The sequence below is a fragment of the Amblyomma mixtum genome, chromosome 3, assembly GCF_055824585.1.
Source record: "Amblyomma mixtum isolate Tamu chromosome 3, ASM5582458v1, whole genome shotgun sequence".
Lineage (NCBI taxonomy): Eukaryota > Metazoa > Arthropoda > Arachnida > Ixodida > Ixodidae > Amblyomma > Amblyomma mixtum.
The window spans coordinates 271,048,889-271,068,809 of record NC_143014.1 but is presented as its reverse complement, the minus strand read 5'-3'; the positions used below and the strand labels follow the sequence as shown (position 1 = coordinate 271,068,809).

The following is a 19,921-nucleotide window of genomic DNA, read 5'->3' as shown; positions in this document are numbered from 1 at the left end:
GTATATTCAGTTGTGAGTCATTGCTCATGCTGTGTACTTTCTTTGCCCCTCATCTCTGGGTGCTATTCCTTCTTGATAGTCTTCCTGGCCTGAGCTTCTGTGATAGCCTGTTGACATACACGAGAGGTGGCATCTGTGAATTTAGTGTGTTATTGGCTCTGACTGAGAAACATGCACTTTCGAGGACTACTACCTGCAGATGTGCCATATCTGTTTTCATAGCCACTGTTGTGCTGTAGTTGTGCTATCCACTTCCCTATTTTGTAATGGAAGATTTCTAGGCTGTAGCAGGCCAGACAAATATAACTGTAATGCATAGAGTGCTGTATACATTAGTTAAAATTCATCAGCCTGACTACACCCACTGCAGGGCAAAGGCCTCTCCCATGTCTCTCCAATTAACCCTGTCCTCTGCCAATTGTGGCCACCGTATCCCCGCAAACTTCTTAATCTCATCCGCCCACCTAATTTTCTGCCGCCCCCTGCTACATTTACCTTCTCATGGAATCCACTCTGTTACCCTCAAGGACCAGCGGTTATCTTGCCTTCGCCTTACATTCCCTGCCCGAGCCCATTTCTTCCTCTTGATTTCAAATAGGATGTCATTAATCCGCGTTTTTTCCCTCACCCACTCCGCCCGCTTCCGGTCTCTTAACGTTACACCTATCATTTTTCTTTCCATAGCTCGCTGCGTTGTCCTTGTATTAAGCTGAACCCTCATTGTTAGCCTCCACATTTCTGCCCCATAGGTGAGTACCGGTAAGATACAGCTGTGTTAGACTTTTCTCTTGGGGGATATTGGCAAACTGCCTTTCACGATCTGAGAGAACCTGCCATATGTGCTCCACCCCGTTCTTATTTTTCTAGTTATTTCCCTCTCATGATCCGGATCAGCAGTCACTACCTGCCCTAAGTATACATATCCTCTTACTACTTCTAGCACCTCGCTACCAATTGTGAACTGCTGTTCCCTTGCTAGACTATTGAGCATTACTTTGGTTTTCTGCATGTTCATTTCTAGCCCCACAATTCTGCTCTGCCTGTCTCTCATTCATCATGCTTTGCAGTTCATATCCTGAGTGGCGTAGCCAGGCAATGTCATTAGGGAATCGCAAATTACTTAGGTATTCTCCAGTAACTCTTATCCCCAACTGTTCCCATTTCAGGCCCGAAACACCTCGTGTAAACAGGCGGTGAATAGCATTGGTGAAATCGTGTCTCCCTGCCTGACACCTTGCCTTATTGAAATTTTATTGCTGACCTTATGGAGAACTATGGTAGCTGTGCAGTAGTTATAAATATCTTCCAATATTTTCACATAACACTCTTCTACACCCTGATTCCACAATGCCTGCCCTGCATGACAGCTGTGGTTCCACCGAGTCAATTGCTGTCTGGTAGTCAATGAAGGCTATATATTGGGGTTGGTTATATTCTGCCCATTTCTCTATCACCTGATTGATTGCATGAATGTGGTCTCTTGTTGAGTATCCTTTACGAAAGCCTGCCTGATCATTTGGTTGATCGAATTCGAAGGTTGTCCTGAGTCTGTTAGTGATTACCTTAGTAAATACCTTGTATACAATGGATAGTAAGCTGATCGGTCTGTAAATCTTCAAGTCCTTGACATCTTTCTTATGAATTAAAATAATGTTCGCATTCTTCCAAGCTCCTGATACGCTCGTGGTCACGAGGCAAGTGTATACAGGGTGGCTAGTTTCTCTAGCATAATCTCTCCTCCATCCTTCAACAAATCTGCTGTTACCTGATCCTCACCAGCTGCTTTACCCCTTTGCATTGCTCCTAAGGCTTTCTTTACTTCCTCCCTCATTACTGGCGGGATGTCCCATTGCTGTGCTCTACTGCCTCTCTCTGTAACGTTCTCATTACATTCACTACTGTAGAGATTTGTGTAGAACTCTTCGGCTACTTTAACTATCTTATCCATATTGCTTATGACATCGCCCTCTTTGTCTTTTAGTGCATACATCTGGTTTTTACCTGTGATTAGTTTCCTCTTCACTGATTTTAGGCTACCTCCATGCTTTAGAGCATGCTAGGTTTTCTCCATGTTAAACTTTCTTATGTTGGCTACCTTGCACTTATGAATAACTTCGATAGCTCTCCTAGTTCTATTCTATCTCTGAAGTTAGACGTCCTCATGCTTTGGTGTTTCTTCATCAGATCTTTAGTCTCCTGAGATAGCTTGCAGGTATCCTCTCGAATGATCTGACCACCTACTTCTGAAGCACGCTCTAATGAATTTAAATATGTATTTAAAGATAACAGTTAAGGTGGGAGATTGAGCTTTGAGATTTGCACTTCAACTCGGGAGTTATGCCGCTGCTACACAGAATACTTGATCGCCGTAGAGATATTTCATCATCTCGCACCAAGCTGCTGTTGCGCCACTGTCACAGTTGATAATTTTGCTGGGAAGCTGTTGTAGCACTCATGCAGTTTTGAAAAGGTGGTATTCATTGTTTTTGTGCTATTGGCAACAGTGATAATATGCTTGCTGCAGTGTTTTGTGGCCAGCCTTCTTTTTTTTTTCAGTGAAATAAGTTGTACATTTCATGTTGAGTATTCTTTCAGCGATTAAATTGCTTTGATTTTATTCCTTAGTGTATAGTTGCGAGTGCTCCATGTCTGAGTGCAAATTTCTACCACTGAAAAGCCTTCAAAATCTTGATAGATGTCCACACTGTTCTAGGGACTCTGTGGCTATTGGAAATGCCCATTTAGCTGCATTCAAGTGCCACTGAGTTGATAGCCATTTGAAAGCCTTCAAAATGCCTGTGTGACACGGTTATTAGATTTTGTGCAGGTTTGATGCTGAGCAGCCTGCGTGCTTGAGTCGGGTTTTCCAGTGTCTCTATTTCAAACCTGAAACTTTTCGAAATCATCATTAGTTCATTAATGGAAGAACTACTTGTGCCCTTTTCTGGAATTTCCAGAAAACAGATTAACTGAATTTTTTTGCATGTACTGCTACCTTTTGCAGGTGCTGCATAGTGAGAACCTGTATCAAGACGCCAACCTGCTGGACTTGGAGAAACTGAAGAAATTGTTTAGCCACTGTGTGGCACCCATCATGAGGGATGTGGCATTAATAAAGCCAGTTAAGGTGACCTTATCTATGTCATTTTGCAAGCATGCTACAGACATGAGAGCCATCCCACGAAGCACCATTTCTGCAAAGCTTGTTATCTCACAACATGCATGCTGAATGAGGCAGTGACAGACAGATGAGGAGGCCTTAAGGTATGGCATTGGCGTAACGTGTTGAGCAGTGATGTAGGAGCCTTGCAGCCATGCAAGGTATTATCGGTATCATGATGGTAACTCCATTTGACACTGTCTAGTGCTCTGTGAGCCAGACTCGGCTCTTGCACATTCTGGGACTCACTTTTGGCTCTCGGACATTCTGGAAGCCTCACCCGGCTTGCGCATATTACGCGAGGATGTCTCCTACTGTGCGAGCCTTACGCGGTTTGCGCACTTTATTTGAGAGATGTATCGTGTTTGCGAGCCTTGCTCGGCTTGCGCAAATTTTGTGAATTATGTCTCGCGTTCTGCGACCTCGCTTAATCGTCGCATTTTGCGTGGCAATAAACACGCAAAGATAGCCACGCAGAATCCATGCGCAATATTTTCAATAGGAAGCTTAAGCATCCTCCAACTTTTTTACACATTTTTTAAAACATAGGCTCTTAAGGTGGAAGCCTTTAATGCCTCATCGTTGTAAGGAGGAGTTGTCGACAGAATTGTCACGCTTTTCAATTGGTCGAAATGGTCGTGGCGTCACAGTGCGTGAATTTCAAACAGGGCCAATTGTACTTTGGCTAGTAACCATGCAACCAATTAAAGGAATGGTATAGTGATGCTCCAAGTGGGACTGAGTTTAGTTAATTGCTTAATTACCCAATTAGCCTAATCAACATTTCTAGTCAGGCCAGATAAATAAAACCGAGTAGGAAATTGGTCGAGTTGGGGAATCGAACCAGGGCCTCCGGAGCGCAAGACGAGCACGCTAACCACTCCGCCATTCCAGCTCGATGGTCTAGAATGAACAAAGGCGCGTCTAGTGAATTCAGTGCCTTCGTTCACTCCCATCTTCCTCCTTTCTCTTATGGCGAGGTTCAGGTGTCCACAGAGATATGTGAGACAGATACATTTCCTTTCCTCAAAAACCAATTTACCGACGAGCAAGGCGTACAGCCGAACAGGCGATGGCGCTCTGTGGACTCCCTGGCAGCGTTGCAAGACGCTCTCGCATTCCACTCTTACAGGCGAAGCTTAACATCTTAACCACACATCAGTGACACAGGCAGCAACCCCGCATTTAAGGCTTTCGCCTCACCGCACTTTAGGTCAACAAAGTGCCGCCTTCAATTTTTGTCGTAAGAAGGCGCAACAAAAACGTACACGAGAAACGTTTGCGGTTATTCAGCCGCATTCCGCGTTACATTCGAGAAATAAACATGAAATTGAATGGCGAGAAAATTAAATTCTTGCCATTCATACCGCCTTTTCGCAATCGCGATATATTTGGATTTTATGGGGTCTAACGTCCAAAGACGACTTAGCCTGTGAGGAACGCCGAAGTGAAGGGCTCAGGGAATTTCGACCCTGTACTGGCATCGCGCAGTACACGGGCCCCTAGCATTGCGCCTCCATCGAAATGCGACCGCCACGGCTGGGATCGAACCCGTGTCTTTCGGGTCAATAGCCAAGCACCATAACCACTGTCCCCACGGCGGCTGTGGCCAGAAAGCCGCGTTTAATCTATACCTGAATTGACTGAAGCTGGATCACAGCCGTAATGACAGCTGCAATGTAGTGAAATACATACGGGAATGAAGGAAGAATATCTGTTTGCTGCAAACGCCCGGCAAAAAATATCAACAGTGTATGAAGAATGGGAAAAAACAGCGCAACTGAAGATGAGACAAGAGAAGGAGAAACACCAGCGCTGGTGCTTGTCCTTCTCTTGTCTCGTCTTCCGTTGCGCTGTTTTTTCCAATTCTTCAAACATGTACCAACCAGCCCGTATTTGCACTCTTCTGGAATCAACGATATACTTCACATCCGCTCAGTGTTTAAGCCCTGCTCTGCTTTAATGCGGGCGCAATCCGGTGCGATGGTCGTATGATGTTTAACTCCGAACAGGTACGCACTGACGACGCGGTGTCGTGGAGTCAACTATACGTTGCTGAGAAACATACGAACCACGGGGTTGAAACACCTCACCAACCTGCTTAACGCACTTTGCTTATTGCACTTTTTACTTGCAGGAACACCTCTTTTGTTTTTTCGAACGTGCATTGATTTGCAGACCGTTCAATAGCAAAGTATTCTCATTTCTGAAGCGCATCTTCAAGCTACAAACCATTGCAGTCGCCGGTAGGGAAGAGCGATCACCGGTTCGCTACGTGAGAAAGAGGCCGCGTGGCGCCGCCACCATCACTGAAACGGCCGAATATGCCACCTATAAGCTTCACCTGACCTACCAATGGACCCTTATTTCTTTGTGCCGTGAAAGGTGGGAACAAATGCCGTTCTAGCCTTCATGAATCCTTATTAAGCGTAGAAAGTTGGGCTAGTTGGTTGGTAGTACTATTGTGATACATACCAGCGGCTAAAAAGACAGGGACGAAGGTAGACGAGACAGGACGAACGCCGGCGTTCGTCCTGTCTCGTCTACCTTCGTCCCTGTCTTTTTAGCCACTGGTATGTATCACAATAATGAATCCTTACCCTTTTGCAACTATATCGATGGAAGCAGCGAGGCAGGAGAGGTAGTTGAACCGCAACGTTTTTTAGAAGTTTGCGGCTTCCTGCTCGAGTACAAGGTCGCCGGTTCATTACCCAGCCTCATGCCATTGCAGACGAACAGGGGAAACCGCTCTGGGGCTATGATTTCGGCGCTCACTGAAGAGGCGTTTCGTAGCTGTTATTCTTCCGAAGCGCTCCGCTGCGGTGGAGAGCCGTAATCGGCTAAGGCCTAGCAATGCCCAACGTGGTCGTCCTTCATCGGAAGCATTCTGTCACGGTGCTGATCGGTGATCGAACTAGGCCACTTTAACGCAGTTTTAGCCTACGTTCTTGTCATTCATTCGAAGCTCTCGGCTGCGGTGTCGGACTGTTATCAATTTAGGCACCCATGGGCGAGTGGGGCCTGCTTGACGGAACCGCGGTCAAGCTTCGACACCCGTTCCCACCACCACCAGGACAGGAGTGCCGCCAAGTCAATGCGTTGGGTGATGGGAGGAAGATTACGAGAGGGTTTATTTACATTTTTACATCATGGTGAATAGAAGTAAGACTGAAGTAAAGCTCCTCTGCCGCATTCGTTGTCGACTTTTATATCCTCCTCCTCTGCCGCATTCGTTGTCGACTTTTATATCCTCCTCGTTCCCTAAAGTCCCTAGGTTGAGGACGCCCACGCCTGAATGGGAGGGGCCAAGAGCTTTCACTTGTTCGCACAAACACAACACCGCACTTAGGGTCACGCCCCCGTCACATGTTGAGTCTGAGGGAAAGAAGGTTGTCGTTGAGGTAGCGTCGACTGCGGAAGGTGATGGTTTCCAGCCAGCCGAAGGTTTCTGCGGGTCACTGACATCTGTTGTTCATAAAATTACATCCGCCGCTCGAGGCCGGAACGCGAGGTCATGAAAAGGCCGGAAAGTGGTTCCTCGTGCTTGGAGATGTTCGCGAGGGTCGGAGATGATGCCCGCCAGCTTGTCGCTGTGCTTGGCACGCCAAAGAGCCACAGGAAACGAGGCCCTTTATTCCCCGGCACGGTCACGGCAGATGGGAAAGATAACGTCCGTCTCCCCGAGGCGGCGGCGTTCTACACGTGCAGACCCTTCGGAAAGGGGGTCTGGTTTTGCTTAAACTTCAGCCCCTTCGTTTTGGTCCAGCACTCCGACCGGGCAAACTCCGTAATTGAAATCAGCTGCCACCTGGGTCCTCTCCGTGCGTGCGGTCCGTGGCGGCAGGCCCGAAAGTAATCACACTCAAGTTACTTGCAGCCATATACAGTAGAAACAGGTGTGCTGGCTGGTTCCAAACGACGCCCGCTGACGTCGATCTCAACAGGCCCCACGTGTTGGTAATTCACCCGATGCCGGGCCGAAACCGGGCCGGTTACGATGCCAGGCCGTAATCGACCTAGGCTATCTAGGGGTGTTGGTGCCCCATGTGTTCATTATTCAGCCGAGGCACTCCGCTGCTGTGCAGGCCCGTAATCGACCTAGGCCTAATGGTGCCCCATACTGTGATCCTTTATGCAATGCACACCGCTGAGTTGCCAGCTTTTAATCGACCTATACGGTGCCTTGCTTACGCCACCTAGGCGTAGCAGTGCCCCAAGTGGCAGTCGCCCATCGCCTAGGTAGTCTACCAAGGCCTTAACATTAATTAGTAGGTCATCTCCCTGATCGGTGGAAACTACTTGGCTTGAATCTCGATACCCCTATGATTTTTGCAGCAGTCTTGCAAGGGCGTTTTGCAAGATGTTCCTTCTTTGTAGATTGCCTAGCCGCCTCTGCGATTCCGAGCAAGGCTGGAAGTACGCGGTGCTTAATGTTTCACGAAGTGGTATTGACGTGTTAACTGCATGCCCGGCTATTATGGCAGAACGAAGTCGTGGTGCCTAACATCAGGAGCGCTGTCACTGACGCCCACGATGCAGCTGCTGAATTCAGCCATAATTACTTGTGCAAAACCTCTTCGCAGCTCGTATCAAAGGCCAAGAAATCGAGCAATTCCGGGTCTGCCCCTTGGTCTTCTAGTTTGACTGCCGCTCCAGCAGAAGACGTAGTCGAACTCAATGCAGAAGCCAGCCGAAGAGTTTGAAAGGGCAGCATAGACATCTGCCGCAATGACGCTTCCTACAGAGCCGTTGTTGCTTCCTACAGAGCCGTTGTTGCTTCCGGGGCCGACACCATCGGTGTCCAGGTTCTGCGTTCGCAAACAGCAGGACTGCCGGGAGATGACGCTGCGCGTCCATTGTCTGGAGTCCGGCTGGGGCCCGCCGACAGCAACTCAGCTGCGGCGGCTGCTAGGCCTGCATTGCGCCGTGGACCAGGTGGTGGCCGGAGACGGTTGCGAGGTGGCCGTCTACGAGAGCCTCAACTGGACAGCAACCATGACAGTGCGACTTGAGCGGTCACCCAAGGACTCGTTCATGCATATCGTACTTAAGTGGTGAGCACGACAAGTCGTTCCGGCTTTGCCCTTGCCTGCCTTCTTTCGGCATCAGCAATCATTTTGTCAAGCCTGTACTGTCGTATAAGTTGAGAAACTCCTCATGTGCCCTGACATGGGTTCAAAAAGCGGAGGCTAGCTGATGCGTGCGTACTGGAGGTTAGGTGACTGCAGCGCCATTTGGGCAATCCAACTGCATATTGAACCACTATTTATATGGTGATCGAGGGGAAAGGCTGTCGAGCTTCATAAACAACTCATTGCGCGAATCATTGTTGACACCTCCGTCTGTTCAGTCTCAGAAACGGAGAGGCGTTTATGCAGACATCTCGTTTCATAGTTTTGCAATTAAAGAACTATCGGCTTCTGCATGCTCATAGCCACCGTACTGAGTTGGTTGAGGGTGGTGACAGTACCGCCATTTCAGTTCGAAGATATCGCTTCATGCGCCTGTACCGGCTTTTGGTTCCGCATGCCCATGTTACTTTCTTATCCGCAGGTGCGACCAAGACCAGGACGCGGCCAATAACGGCACGGCTGCGGCAAAGTCCGGCCCGCCAGAATGGTGGCTCGCATCCGAGGAGCTCGAGGAGCACTGCGACCCGTACGGCAGCGAGGTCGCCATGGAGCACAAGGACGTACCCGTAAATGCTTTTGCCCTCGGCTGCTTCCTCGGGTACAACACGTTTGTGGCGCACTTTGACAGCGCCTACACCACGTCGCCTCCACCACCGCCACCGCCCTCGTCGTCCAAGTCTTTGTCCTCCCCCTCCGGTCAAACGAAGCCTGTGAAGCGGGGAAAGAAAGGAAGAGGGACCAAGTCTAGCTTCCCGTCAGATGGGACAAGCTCGCCAGGGAAGACGCCTTGCCCCAACAATGAGTCACCCGACTCTAAGCTGACCTCACTGAAGAGCTCGCCGGTCTCGACGTCGCGTACGCCGTCCTCAACGACGAGGAGCCTCAAGCCGCCGCCGCCTGCGCCCTCGTCTGAAGGATTTAAGGTGACATGATATTTCAGTATAGGTGTTCTCAGACGGAGTCCTTTCAAAATTTAGAGTTATGGCAGCTGTGAATGGTTGCATGGTGAATGGTCATGAGAATGAACATTGCTGCTGTCGGTGAGGGCGTATGGTAACCTAAAAACACAGCCTGAATTGCAAGGAGGATATGAGAAGAGTAGTCGGCACTATATCAGGCGATACGACGGCAGTGGAAGCTCATATATGCACATTAAAACTAATGCTATCCTCCCAGATCATATCATGGGTGCACGAAGGCTAGGGAAATTTTCTTGCATGATAGCCAAGCACTTTACACAAGGGCCCTTTCCATTCATCTCCATGCCCCACTTGTTGGATTGGCTTGCTTGACGGGGAGCATAAATTCATGTAACGAGCAGCTCCAGAAAAATTTATGGGGTGCCTATAGCCATTACAAATACCAGTAAGAGAGAGAGAGGTGCGGTGTTTTGCACGGCACTGTGGTTTAAAACAGTTTTATATACTGCGGCCAGTATAAACGACCTGCGATTCATCGTTCAAGTTTTCTTAGGGCTTTGAAGGGATTTGAAGGAATGACGCTATGTTGCATGACATCGCAGATGTGGATGCTATACCGTGTCCAGCCTCAGTCTTAGAAAGGACTCTCAAGGGCTGTAATAGACCGTGCTTCTCCCTACATATAGCACTTGGAGCGCCAGGAATGTATTATCCACTCTTTATGGCGCAAAACTGTACCGACATGGATAGACCTGTGATTCTTGAAAGTACTGTAAGTTCACAGTGTGAGCAGAAGAATTCGGTTTTAGAGCTGTATTCTGAACGCCTTCTCTTCCACCAGGTGACGCAGTGCAATGCGCACTTTGAGCACTGTTCCAATGGATTGTACCTGTACTTCGTGGACGTCCGCAAGCGGAGCTCCACGCTATACCGGCTGCTGGTGCGGTACTCGAACATCTGCCGTATTATTCTACGCAAGATGTCACCAACAGCCACTATTGTCTACCTGCACCTGTTGCACCCGCCGCTGCTGTACAAGGTGTGCGCCGGTAACAGCGCCACTAGCCAGTGCAACCGCGAGGGTGACTACCTGCCACAGGTGAGCAGCGCTCTATCGTTAAGTGCTTTCAATGCGCTAAAGAGAAAGCCTAGCTGTCTCCAAGAACTGTCCTATACCCTTACGGTTTCCCTTCCGCTACAGTTTCCTTTAGTCGTAGAGTTCTGCATTTTGCCTAGAAGGCCAACTGTGGGAATACAAGGAAAGTTGACGGACCACGAGAAAAGCTGTATAAAAGAGAGCTAGAAGATCTACCGGTGGGGCTAGTTGGGTTACCATCTGTACGGTTTTTGAAAGCGCTAACTGTGCGCAGGAACGGGCGCGCACAACACGGCGCGCTATAGAAACCAAGGCCTGTATAGAAACCTGTATAGAATCCTGGACGAGTGACTGCTGACTGCTTGTCTACTAAAAGTGTAGGATGAATATTAAGGGACATAAGACGTATTTTAGCACTGCTGGGGCCTGTCTTTGGACTTGCTCTTCCAGTCAGCGTCCACTGCTCCTTACGCACCTTAACTCTAACTGCTCAGCTTGTTTCTCAGTGACTGGTCTCTCTCAATTTTTTTCAAACCTTGTCCAACTCCCTTCCTTGCTCGAGACTCTTAGCCTCTCTCCTTTCAGTAGAAGCAGTAACGGACGTCGGACAATGGGCATGCACGCAAAAATGCCAAAACGACTGCCCTAGTAGATATGCATTGTCGCTCAATTCTTGGCATGCGAAAGCTTAGTTTTACGGCAAAAAAAAGCTGGAAGAGATTTCGCCTCACCGCAGAAGGAATTCAACGTCGGGTATACTGCATTTTCAGCCCGTGTCTTGGAGAACCTCGCCTTCCAAGCCCAAAGCGCGTATATCCTTATCCTATACAAAAAGCATAGTGGTAAGGTGACAATACAGTCGTGACCTAACTGCATTCTTTGTTAGGCAAACATTAAGCTGTGACAATGGCGGCCCATAGGAGGTCCTTCTTAAGACAGCCATTAGTGTAGATGATGGGCGCTGAAAATGAGGTCAGTCATCATCAGCAGCAGCAGCAGTCAAACTGTGCCCACTGTAGGACAAAGGCTTTTCCGTATCCCTCCGTTTAACCCCGTCCTTCGCCAGCTGCTGTCAACTTATCTCCGCAAACTCCCTAATTTCATCCGCCCACCTTACTCTCTGCCTCACACTGCTAAGCTTGCCCTCTCTTGGAATCCAGTCTGTTAGTATAAGGTACCGTTGATTATCGTGCCTTCACCTTACGTAGCCTGCCTGTACACTGTTCTTGATTTCGACCAGGATGTCATTAACTTGCGTTTGTTCCCTCACCCATGAAATAAAAAATAGAAATTGAGTCCAGACAGGCTCGAAACAAGGGACGCAGCAGCCTGCTCAGCCACCGCCTTGCCTGACGCAGTTCGACCTATCCGAAACCACCCCGTGGGACCGGGCCGTCGAGTTCGGCGAAGGACCCTTCAAGTGCGGCGCCGACGTTCTGGGCAGGAGCCGTGTGATGCGGCTGACGCTCAGCGGACCGCGCCACTGGGCGCCTCTCTGCAACCTGATCCTGCGCACGCGCAACAACACGCAGGTGTTTTACGCGCCCGTGCGCGAGTTGCAGGCGCACCAGTTGAAGGCAGTGGCCAGACCCAGCGTGCAGGACTTCGGCGTCATGTACGCCTTGCTCAGCGTCTGGTCCGAGAGCTTCCAGGTAGGGTTTTGACTCTGCACGGATTTCTTACCCCCAACAACAGATATCAAAAGTGGACGAATTGAAAATTTCCCGGAAACGTCGGCATCGAACCGCGTTTCCCCGTGAACATTTCTTGTTCTTGTCACTTCCAAGCATCCCGCTCGCTATAGGGTGCGTTCATGCCTAACAAAACTGCCCGAAACCGACAGACATGCATGACAGTCAGTACAAGATTGCTGTTACATGTCGATGTATACATCGGGATGAGATCAAGTACATGACATAACTTTCATGTACCTGACCTCATGAAGATTCATGTCAAGTACATTCTAAACGTACCCTCTGCGGTGTCCCAGTGGCCACGCTGCTCGGCTACTGACCCGGAGGACCCGGGTTCAATCCCGGCCGAAGCGCCTTGTTTAGATGAAGGCGAAGCGCAAAGGTGCCCGTGTGCTGTGCGATGTCAGTGTACAGACGCCCACAGACTTAACACGAATGACGGAATGCGTGGCCTGGACTGCCGTCAGCGACATGAAGCGATAGTCATCGGGTGCGAGATAATGCTCCCGGAATGTTTGCGGTGTCTGACGATAGGAGGTGCTAACCGCGTCAGCTTAGCGGGCATTGCCGTCATAAGAAAACTGTAAAAAGCGTTGCCGGGGCCGTGGAGGCCGAATCGGCGAGCAAAAAGCGCGCAAACGCCCCCGTGACCAGCGCGCTGTCCACGCGCAGATCGGGCACAAGCGGAAAAAGTAAAAGCGAGCTGCGCACCAGCTGTCGTCAACCGCCGCAAACATACTGAGAGCATTGTCTCGCACCAATGAATATCGCTTCGTGGCGCTGACGGCAGTCCAGGCCACGCTTTCCGTCATTCGTGTTAGGTCTGTGGGCGTCTGTACGTTAAGGAACCCCCGGTGGTCGAAATTTCCGGAGCCCTTCACTACGGCCTCCCTCATAGCCTGTCACTTTGGAACGTTAAACGCCCCATACGACACCATACCATTCTGAATGCAGAATTAAATAAGGGTTATGGGGGTTCAACGTCCCAAAGCGACTCAGGCTATGAGGGACGCCGTAGTGAAGGGCTCCGGAAATTTCGACCACGCAGTGTTCTTTAACGTGCACTGACAATGCACAGTACACGGGCCTCTAGAATTTGATAAGGATTGTCACGAGTGAACGGATGGTGCTTCAAAAGTAGGCTAGACCGTGTGGTCGGATCTTCGCTCTTGATGAATAGAGGTGATCTTCGTTCGGTTATTTGCTGCCATGGCTGTTCTGGCATATCGCACTGTACCGCAACCTGACGTAAATATAAAACTGCGTCATTATTCTATGAGCACATTTTTGCGGACTTATGGTGTCATTTGGTTTGTTTCTATGTGGCACCTCCCCGAAACCAAAGTTGAACAAAGCGGGCGGATTACTCCAACGGTGCTTGAAAAGGACACATTCGAACGCGGACGAGCAACACGTGGATTGTCGCCTTTGCAGGTCACTGATGAGCTCGCGATGGACGCTCAGAGCTGCCGGGAAACATTCAACGAGGTGGCTGCGCGTGCCGAGGAGTGTCCCCGTGCCCTGGAAGAAGCCCTCTTCGAGATCTATTTCTCGCTTAGCCAGGGAAGGGTGAGAACCTTATTGGCAGGCTTAAGGGCTCTCGTAATGGCCATGCCCCTGCTCCAGTGGGGAACGCTTTTGACGATAGTAAAAACGTTAATAGAAAAAAGTGCAAGACTGCGCTCGAGTGATTTGGGGATATATTGATTATTACAGTGAAATCTTCCATTATTTGCAAAAATTGCGTTCATAAACGTTTTACCACTCAAAAATGTTTTTGTCCAGAATTGTTGGGTATGAATAGGGGCACATGGAATAGTGATTCGATGAAATTTTCAGGAGCTAACTCTCAAGGGGCCATTTCAAGTGAAAAGCCTAATCATGTATTTTTAGTTTTTATTTCATTTCTTCTCGGACTACCTTTTCTTCCTTGAATCCCTTTGGACGCTTTCTGTGCATGAACGTTATTGTCTCTTTATCGCCCTGGTCACTCTGCAACCCTGCAACAACACTTAATCCAGCGCATCAAGAACAGTGTGACACCGCGCGCAGGTGTTCTTGTTCCGCACCGCCCTGAAGCACCTGTACTTCCGGTATCGGGCGCACCGGCAGAGCACCGACGCCTTCACAGGCTCGGTGATCGCCCAGGAGCTGCCGTCCCATATGGTCAAGGTGCGCAAGGTGATCCTTACGCCCACTCGACGCGTCTACCTGCCGCCGCAGCTGGTGTGCAAGAGCCGCCTGCTTCAGCACTTCGACCCAGATTACGCCCTGCGCATCGTCGTGCGTGACGACAATTGCAAGCTCATCTCCTTCTCGCTGGGTGCCTGCAAGGACGACTTCCTCAACGCGGTACGGTGTATAGAGGTTCAGCATCGCCCGGTGAATCAGCAGCCGTAGCAGGCTTAATTTTTGAACAGGTGCAGTAGCTGAAGCACGAGAAAAAAAAATAGGCTGTGATTTAGCTCTGGTTAACCCTAGTTGAATCGCGAAAGCAATTTAGCGCGTTGTCTCTTCCTCTCTTCCTTCTTTCATTGTTGCCCCTCTTTCGCGCTCTCCATAACGACTAGAATCTACTATATATATACATATACACACACACACACACACCCCGCGGGGAGACACCTCCTCTCCTTCTGCCTCAGCGGAGCACATGTGGAGTGAGCGGCGATAGCAGCGGCGATGGCGGCGCCATCTGTTGGAGCGCGGCTGCGGCGTTGCTAGGCAACGGCGGCTCAAGGTTGTTCGTGGGCCACGGCATACGACTCATGTGCGACCAAGCGACGAGCCGAGCTGGCTGGCGTAGTGTTGCTTTCACAACAAAAAAGTGGCTGGCGGTATAGCATTGCGAAGCACGAAATGTGCAAAAGCACGGCTTTTGCAGGTGTACACCAACGCTACATACCTTAAAGGGAGAATGAGGTGTCCCCTGACCCAGGGAGCCATTTATGGGCCTTTTCTTTCCTCAAAAATCGAGGTAGCCGAAACCTTCCGCTTGTTTTCAGGAAAGGAAATGCACATAACCCGCAATTTGTTGGTGGATGCCACTGCCTAGTCAGAGGTGTCCACTGAACCAGTGAGCCAGTTACATTTACTACTTAGGGGCTGCACACGCACGACACCCCTGAAACCTGGAGAGTGCGGCTATAAGGGCTTTAGCACTAAAATGTACAGGAAATCAACAGTTTCATACGACAAATGTACGTTAGCAGTGGTAGTACATTTCGAACTCGCATTGATGAACTTCCATTTGCCTGTTATAATTTGATTTCAGTGTCGCTTTTTGGTTCCGCTGTTGCATGGATTCATTTGGGTGGAGTACAGAGGAGGGCTCAAAACTGAATAAATATTGGATAGGAACCTTGAGGAAACTTGAGAGATGTGCTCACTGCGATGGCAATGCACAGCTACTATTAGGTCCTAACTTCAACCATGGGCTCGTTTTGTGTAGGTCATCAAGCCTCCGCTGTCGTCTGGTCTGAAGATTGGCGGCCGCCGATTCATGTTCCTAGGCTGCTCGACGAGCCAGCTACGCAACCACGGCGTCTGGTTCTACGCGCACGACAGTCAGGGCCGCACCGCAGAGCAGATACGCGATGGAATTGGCGACCTCTCCGCCATCCTCAGCGTGCCCAAGTTCATGGCACGGCTCGGACAGGTCAGAAGCAAATCAAGTTCTTGTTAAGAGAGGTGATGGTATAGGCGAATAACTGACATGAAAATCTGTGAGAAAACCTCTTCGCTTTTAGCAACACAAATGGTGTTTGCAAGGAAGCAGAGCCCAATAACTGCGCCATTCATCTTCGTTCATCATACCTGTGAGGTCACGTGCTTTGCGTTAATCCACATATGTTTGGATAGCATCTTTCAAAACAAACAGCCTTGTAGCAAAGCGAATCCTTCATTTATCAATCCACTGCAGGCAGGTCAGTCACGAACGTCCGCAGCAATCAGGCGCCATGTGCAGTGGCTCAAAGCCGGCTCTGAAAATATCCTCGAAATCATACGCCACATACTGCACATTTTCGAATCTAATGTAAGTGTGTCAAAATAATTTCAAGAGGGAATGGAAGGTAAGACTAGCTTCCACAAATAATTACGATACTGCATGGACCGTGCCCAGAGGTCTAACCACGCTTATCAGCCTCCTTTGGGAGTACGAGTTCCTCTGCTTGAGGTGTTGCATCCTTTACACGCACTCCTCTTTTGTCTGAGAAGCCATTCATTATTGTTCTCTAGACTTGCGCAAAAGTTTCCCTACTACCGGCTACATAGCCTTGAATTCTGTGTCACTAGTACAGTACAACCTCGATAATTCGAACTCGGTTAATTCGAAATCCCGGATAATTCGAAGGTTTTCTGCGGTCCCGTATTTTCCAATGTAAATTTGGCCGGATAATTCGAACAGGCGGCCTGCGCCAGCCCGGTTAATTAGAAAATTTGGACTGCTATGCGGCAATGCCTGATCCATGTTTCGCCGCAAACCCGGCGAAACGACGGCCCTACGGAGCCGCGAGGCAAAGCCACATAGTAATGGTGATGATTTATAGGCGAAGCGCCCCAGCCGGAGCACTCTCCGCACAAAAATCGGTCCACAGTGCGCCTCGCGCACCGCCGAAACACGCGCCTGCAGAGGAGAAGACGTGCTTCACTGCAACGCGGCGGGCATACCGGTTTTTATCACGTGACCTCGCCCCCATTCCATCCCTTGGTGTGCTTCGCCCACTCTTCCCCCGTGCCTCCGACGCTGCAAGTACGCCGCCACCACCGCCGCGCAGGTCTCACCTGCGCCATTTCTTTGTGTTGTGCGCTGTGGTTAGGGGTCGGCTACTGTGCCGTTTTTTTGGGCGGGACTGTGCAGAAGTGCTATCTTTGTGACCGTAGCAGTGAAGAAATGCCAAAGTACAAGACTTTAACGCTGCAGCAGAAGTTCTGCTTGATCCAGGAAGCAGGCAAGAGCGCTTGTTCGAAGACTGAGTTGGCCAAAAGGCATGGCGTGCCCCTCTCGACGTTGTCCACAATATTGAGCAACGAGTCAAAAATACTAGAGGCTTACGGCAAGACATATTCTTCGAAGCGGTCACGAGTGCGGGCTCCCACGTATCAAGATGTGGAAGCTGCTCTGCTTCGCTGGCTGCAGAAAGCAAACGCTGCCCACCTTCCCGTCAATGGAACGCTACTGCGGGAGAAGGCCAACGACCTAGCTCTACAACTTGGGCACGAGGAATTTAAGTGCAGTAATGGATGGTTTTGCCGTTTTAAAGAACGCAATAATTTAACCTTTCTGACCGTCTGTGGTGAGAGCGGCAGTACTAACGAGAGCGTTGTCGAGGATTGGAGAAACCACACATTGGCGCCGCTGCTTAGAGAGTACGGTGCAGACAACGTTTACAACCTTGACGAGGCTGCACTTTTTTATAAGATGCTGCCAACAAAAACATTCTCAGTGAAGAACACCGCCATCAAGGGTAGAAAACAGGCCAAGGACAAGATTACTGTGCTGTTCGGCGCAAACATGTGCGGTAAACACAAGCTGCCGCTACTGGTCGTCGGGAAGACGGGGAAGCCTCGCTGCTTCAAAAATGCGCGGCTGCCGCCAAAGGATGAACTCGTCTACAGGCACAATAAGAAAGCCTGGATGACAGGTGCAATATTTGAAGAGTACATGCGGCAACTTGACCGCAAGTTCGCGGCCACGGGCAGGAATGTCCTATTTGTCGTCGACAACTGCCCGGCACATGGCGACATCCCACATCTCCAGGCCATCAGGATGGTATTTTTACCTCCGAACACCACTGCGATCTCACAGCCAATGGACCAAGGCGTCATTCACCACACTAGGAAGATTTATCGGTACCACCTGCTCAAGCGCATGCTCCTTTGCTACGACAATGGCAAGGAGTACTCCATCGACCTCCTCGGAGCCATATGCCTCATGGTGTACGCTTGGAAACAAGTGGAGCCCACAGTGATCAGGCGGTGTTTTGAACACGCTGGTTTTTCCAGTGAAAGCACTGTTGATGCCGATGCAGACCACACATGTACTACTACTCTTGACGAAGAAGGAGCAGAGTATTGCGACCGCATCAATGCGCTCTGCGCAGAGGATGAGTCCAACGCAGTCGGCTTCGCCGAGTATATCAACTTTGAGAGCGAAGAGCAGACTGGCTACTCTGACTTGGAGAGTGAGATCACTGCTGGTACGAACATGCGCGATGACAGTGACGATAGCGACGACGACACCGACGAGCCTCCCCGAGCACCTGCTCTTGGTGAAGTTATCGGATCGCTGAACGTTATCCGCAGTTTTGTTGAGTGCCGCGGTGGAAGTTCAGAGATGTTTCGTCTATTTGACCAACTCGAGAGCATGACCTTAGGAGCCGCAAACTACCGGACGCGGCAAACCAGCATCTCTGATTACTTTCAGTAGTAATTCAAAATATGCCGAATAAAGGTAACACGTTCCTGCAACAAATTTTTTTGCCTAAGTCTTATTTCTTGGTGTGTTCGGTTAATTCGAAAACCCGCTTAATTCGAAGATTTCTCGCGGTCCCGATGACTTCGAATTAACGAGGTTGTACTGTATTAGAGCCAACCAGCTAAGGCGGGTGGCCCACTCGGGAGAACTTTTTTTCTTGTGTGCAGGCCTTTTCGCAGTCGTTGGGTCTACTGTCGGTCCCGATCCAAAACACGACTGTGGAACCGGACATCCGGCACGCAGGCCATGGGTACAGCAGCGATGGTTCCCGTCGCGAGTACATTTTCAGCGACGGCATCGGGCGAATATCGCACGCCCTGCTGCGCAAGGTATGTGTATTGTCGTCATTATCGCCAACCAAAGTAATAAACTTATTGTAAACTAAAGGCGCCAAAAAACCACACACACAAGACAAGAGAACGGGACAGAGCGCCACTCACAACTAGTTTATTTTGCACACCACAGATACATATATACACAAAGCCAGCGCCTGCGCAAAGAACAAAATTACGCTTCAATGCGATAACGACTGCTCAAAAAACTTTCTTTCCGCTTGATAGAGAGATACGGAAGTTTCGCTAACACACGCACTGCCTTTTTTACAGATATAAAACGCTTCAATCAGTTCTCTGGCTTTAATATTGCTGCTTCTGGCAAGGATCCGCACGGATGAAAAGCATGGCTCACAAGAGCGTGACGGGCAGGATCTGATATGTTTCGGCAAATTTGTTTTTTGGTGCCTTTAGTTCACAATGAATTACCAACTAGCCCAGCAAGAAGTTTCCTTAATACCGTATTTACTCGCATAATAGGCGCACTTTATTTCCAGAAAATCCGGCTCAAAGTTCGGGGTGCGCCTATACGCGGGGTAAAATTTCCGGAAATTTTTCGACTCTCAAAATTGAACACACCACGTAAACGCACTCGTGTACGGGCCGCACCCCGTTTTCCTTAAGAAAATATTTAAAAAAAAAGATCCGTGTAAGGTCCGCACCGAAACTTTCCTGACTTACGCGGGAATAGCCTTCGGAATGCACGCGCCGAGGCCTCTGCGATCGGCTCCGGCTGCGCGCAACGGGCACTTGATCGCGGAGGCCACACACGCGCACAGGAGCTTCCAGACGCCACCCACGGAGGGCGCCCGATTTAGAGCTTATCATCATCAACGTTTTCCTCCGCCGCGCCGCGAGCTTTTGCTCTCCATATCGCCATCAGCATCTCCAGCTCGTTTTTTTTTGTTTTTTTTTTGTTTTTTTTGTTGCTGTCAAGTGCCGGGATCTGCGGTAGCGCGATAGTTCATCGTGGTTTATGGCTTTGCCGCGGAGCGTTGCTGTTTTAGCTCGACGGCCAAGCACCTTAACAGCTACACGGCTAGCGTGCGGCAGGTCGGAAAATACGACGTGGCCGAGAAGTGGGGCAGTTGCGACTGCGGCGTCCCTAA

At 49.8% G+C, this 19,921-nt stretch overlaps 1 protein-coding gene across 1 annotated transcript in view; it reads left to right on the top strand.

The window, feature by feature from the left end:
* LOC149354738 (uncharacterized) overlaps positions 1-19,921 on the top strand; it is a 46,952-nt gene that overhangs the window by 6,990 nt on the left and 20,041 nt on the right. The window contains exons 2-9 of the mRNA XM_089576031.1: positions 7,744-8,214; positions 8,714-9,215; positions 10,054-10,311; positions 11,667-11,960; positions 13,437-13,571; positions 14,055-14,354; positions 15,454-15,660; positions 18,648-18,809. Coding sequence (XP_089432157.1) covers positions 7,889-8,214; positions 8,714-9,215; positions 10,054-10,311; positions 11,667-11,960; positions 13,437-13,571; positions 14,055-14,354; positions 15,454-15,660; positions 18,648-18,809 — 2,184 coding nt within the window. The 5' untranslated portion in view covers positions 7,744-7,888. The remainder of the gene's footprint in view (positions 1-7,743; positions 8,215-8,713; positions 9,216-10,053; positions 10,312-11,666; positions 11,961-13,436; positions 13,572-14,054; positions 14,355-15,453; positions 15,661-18,647; positions 18,810-19,921) is intronic.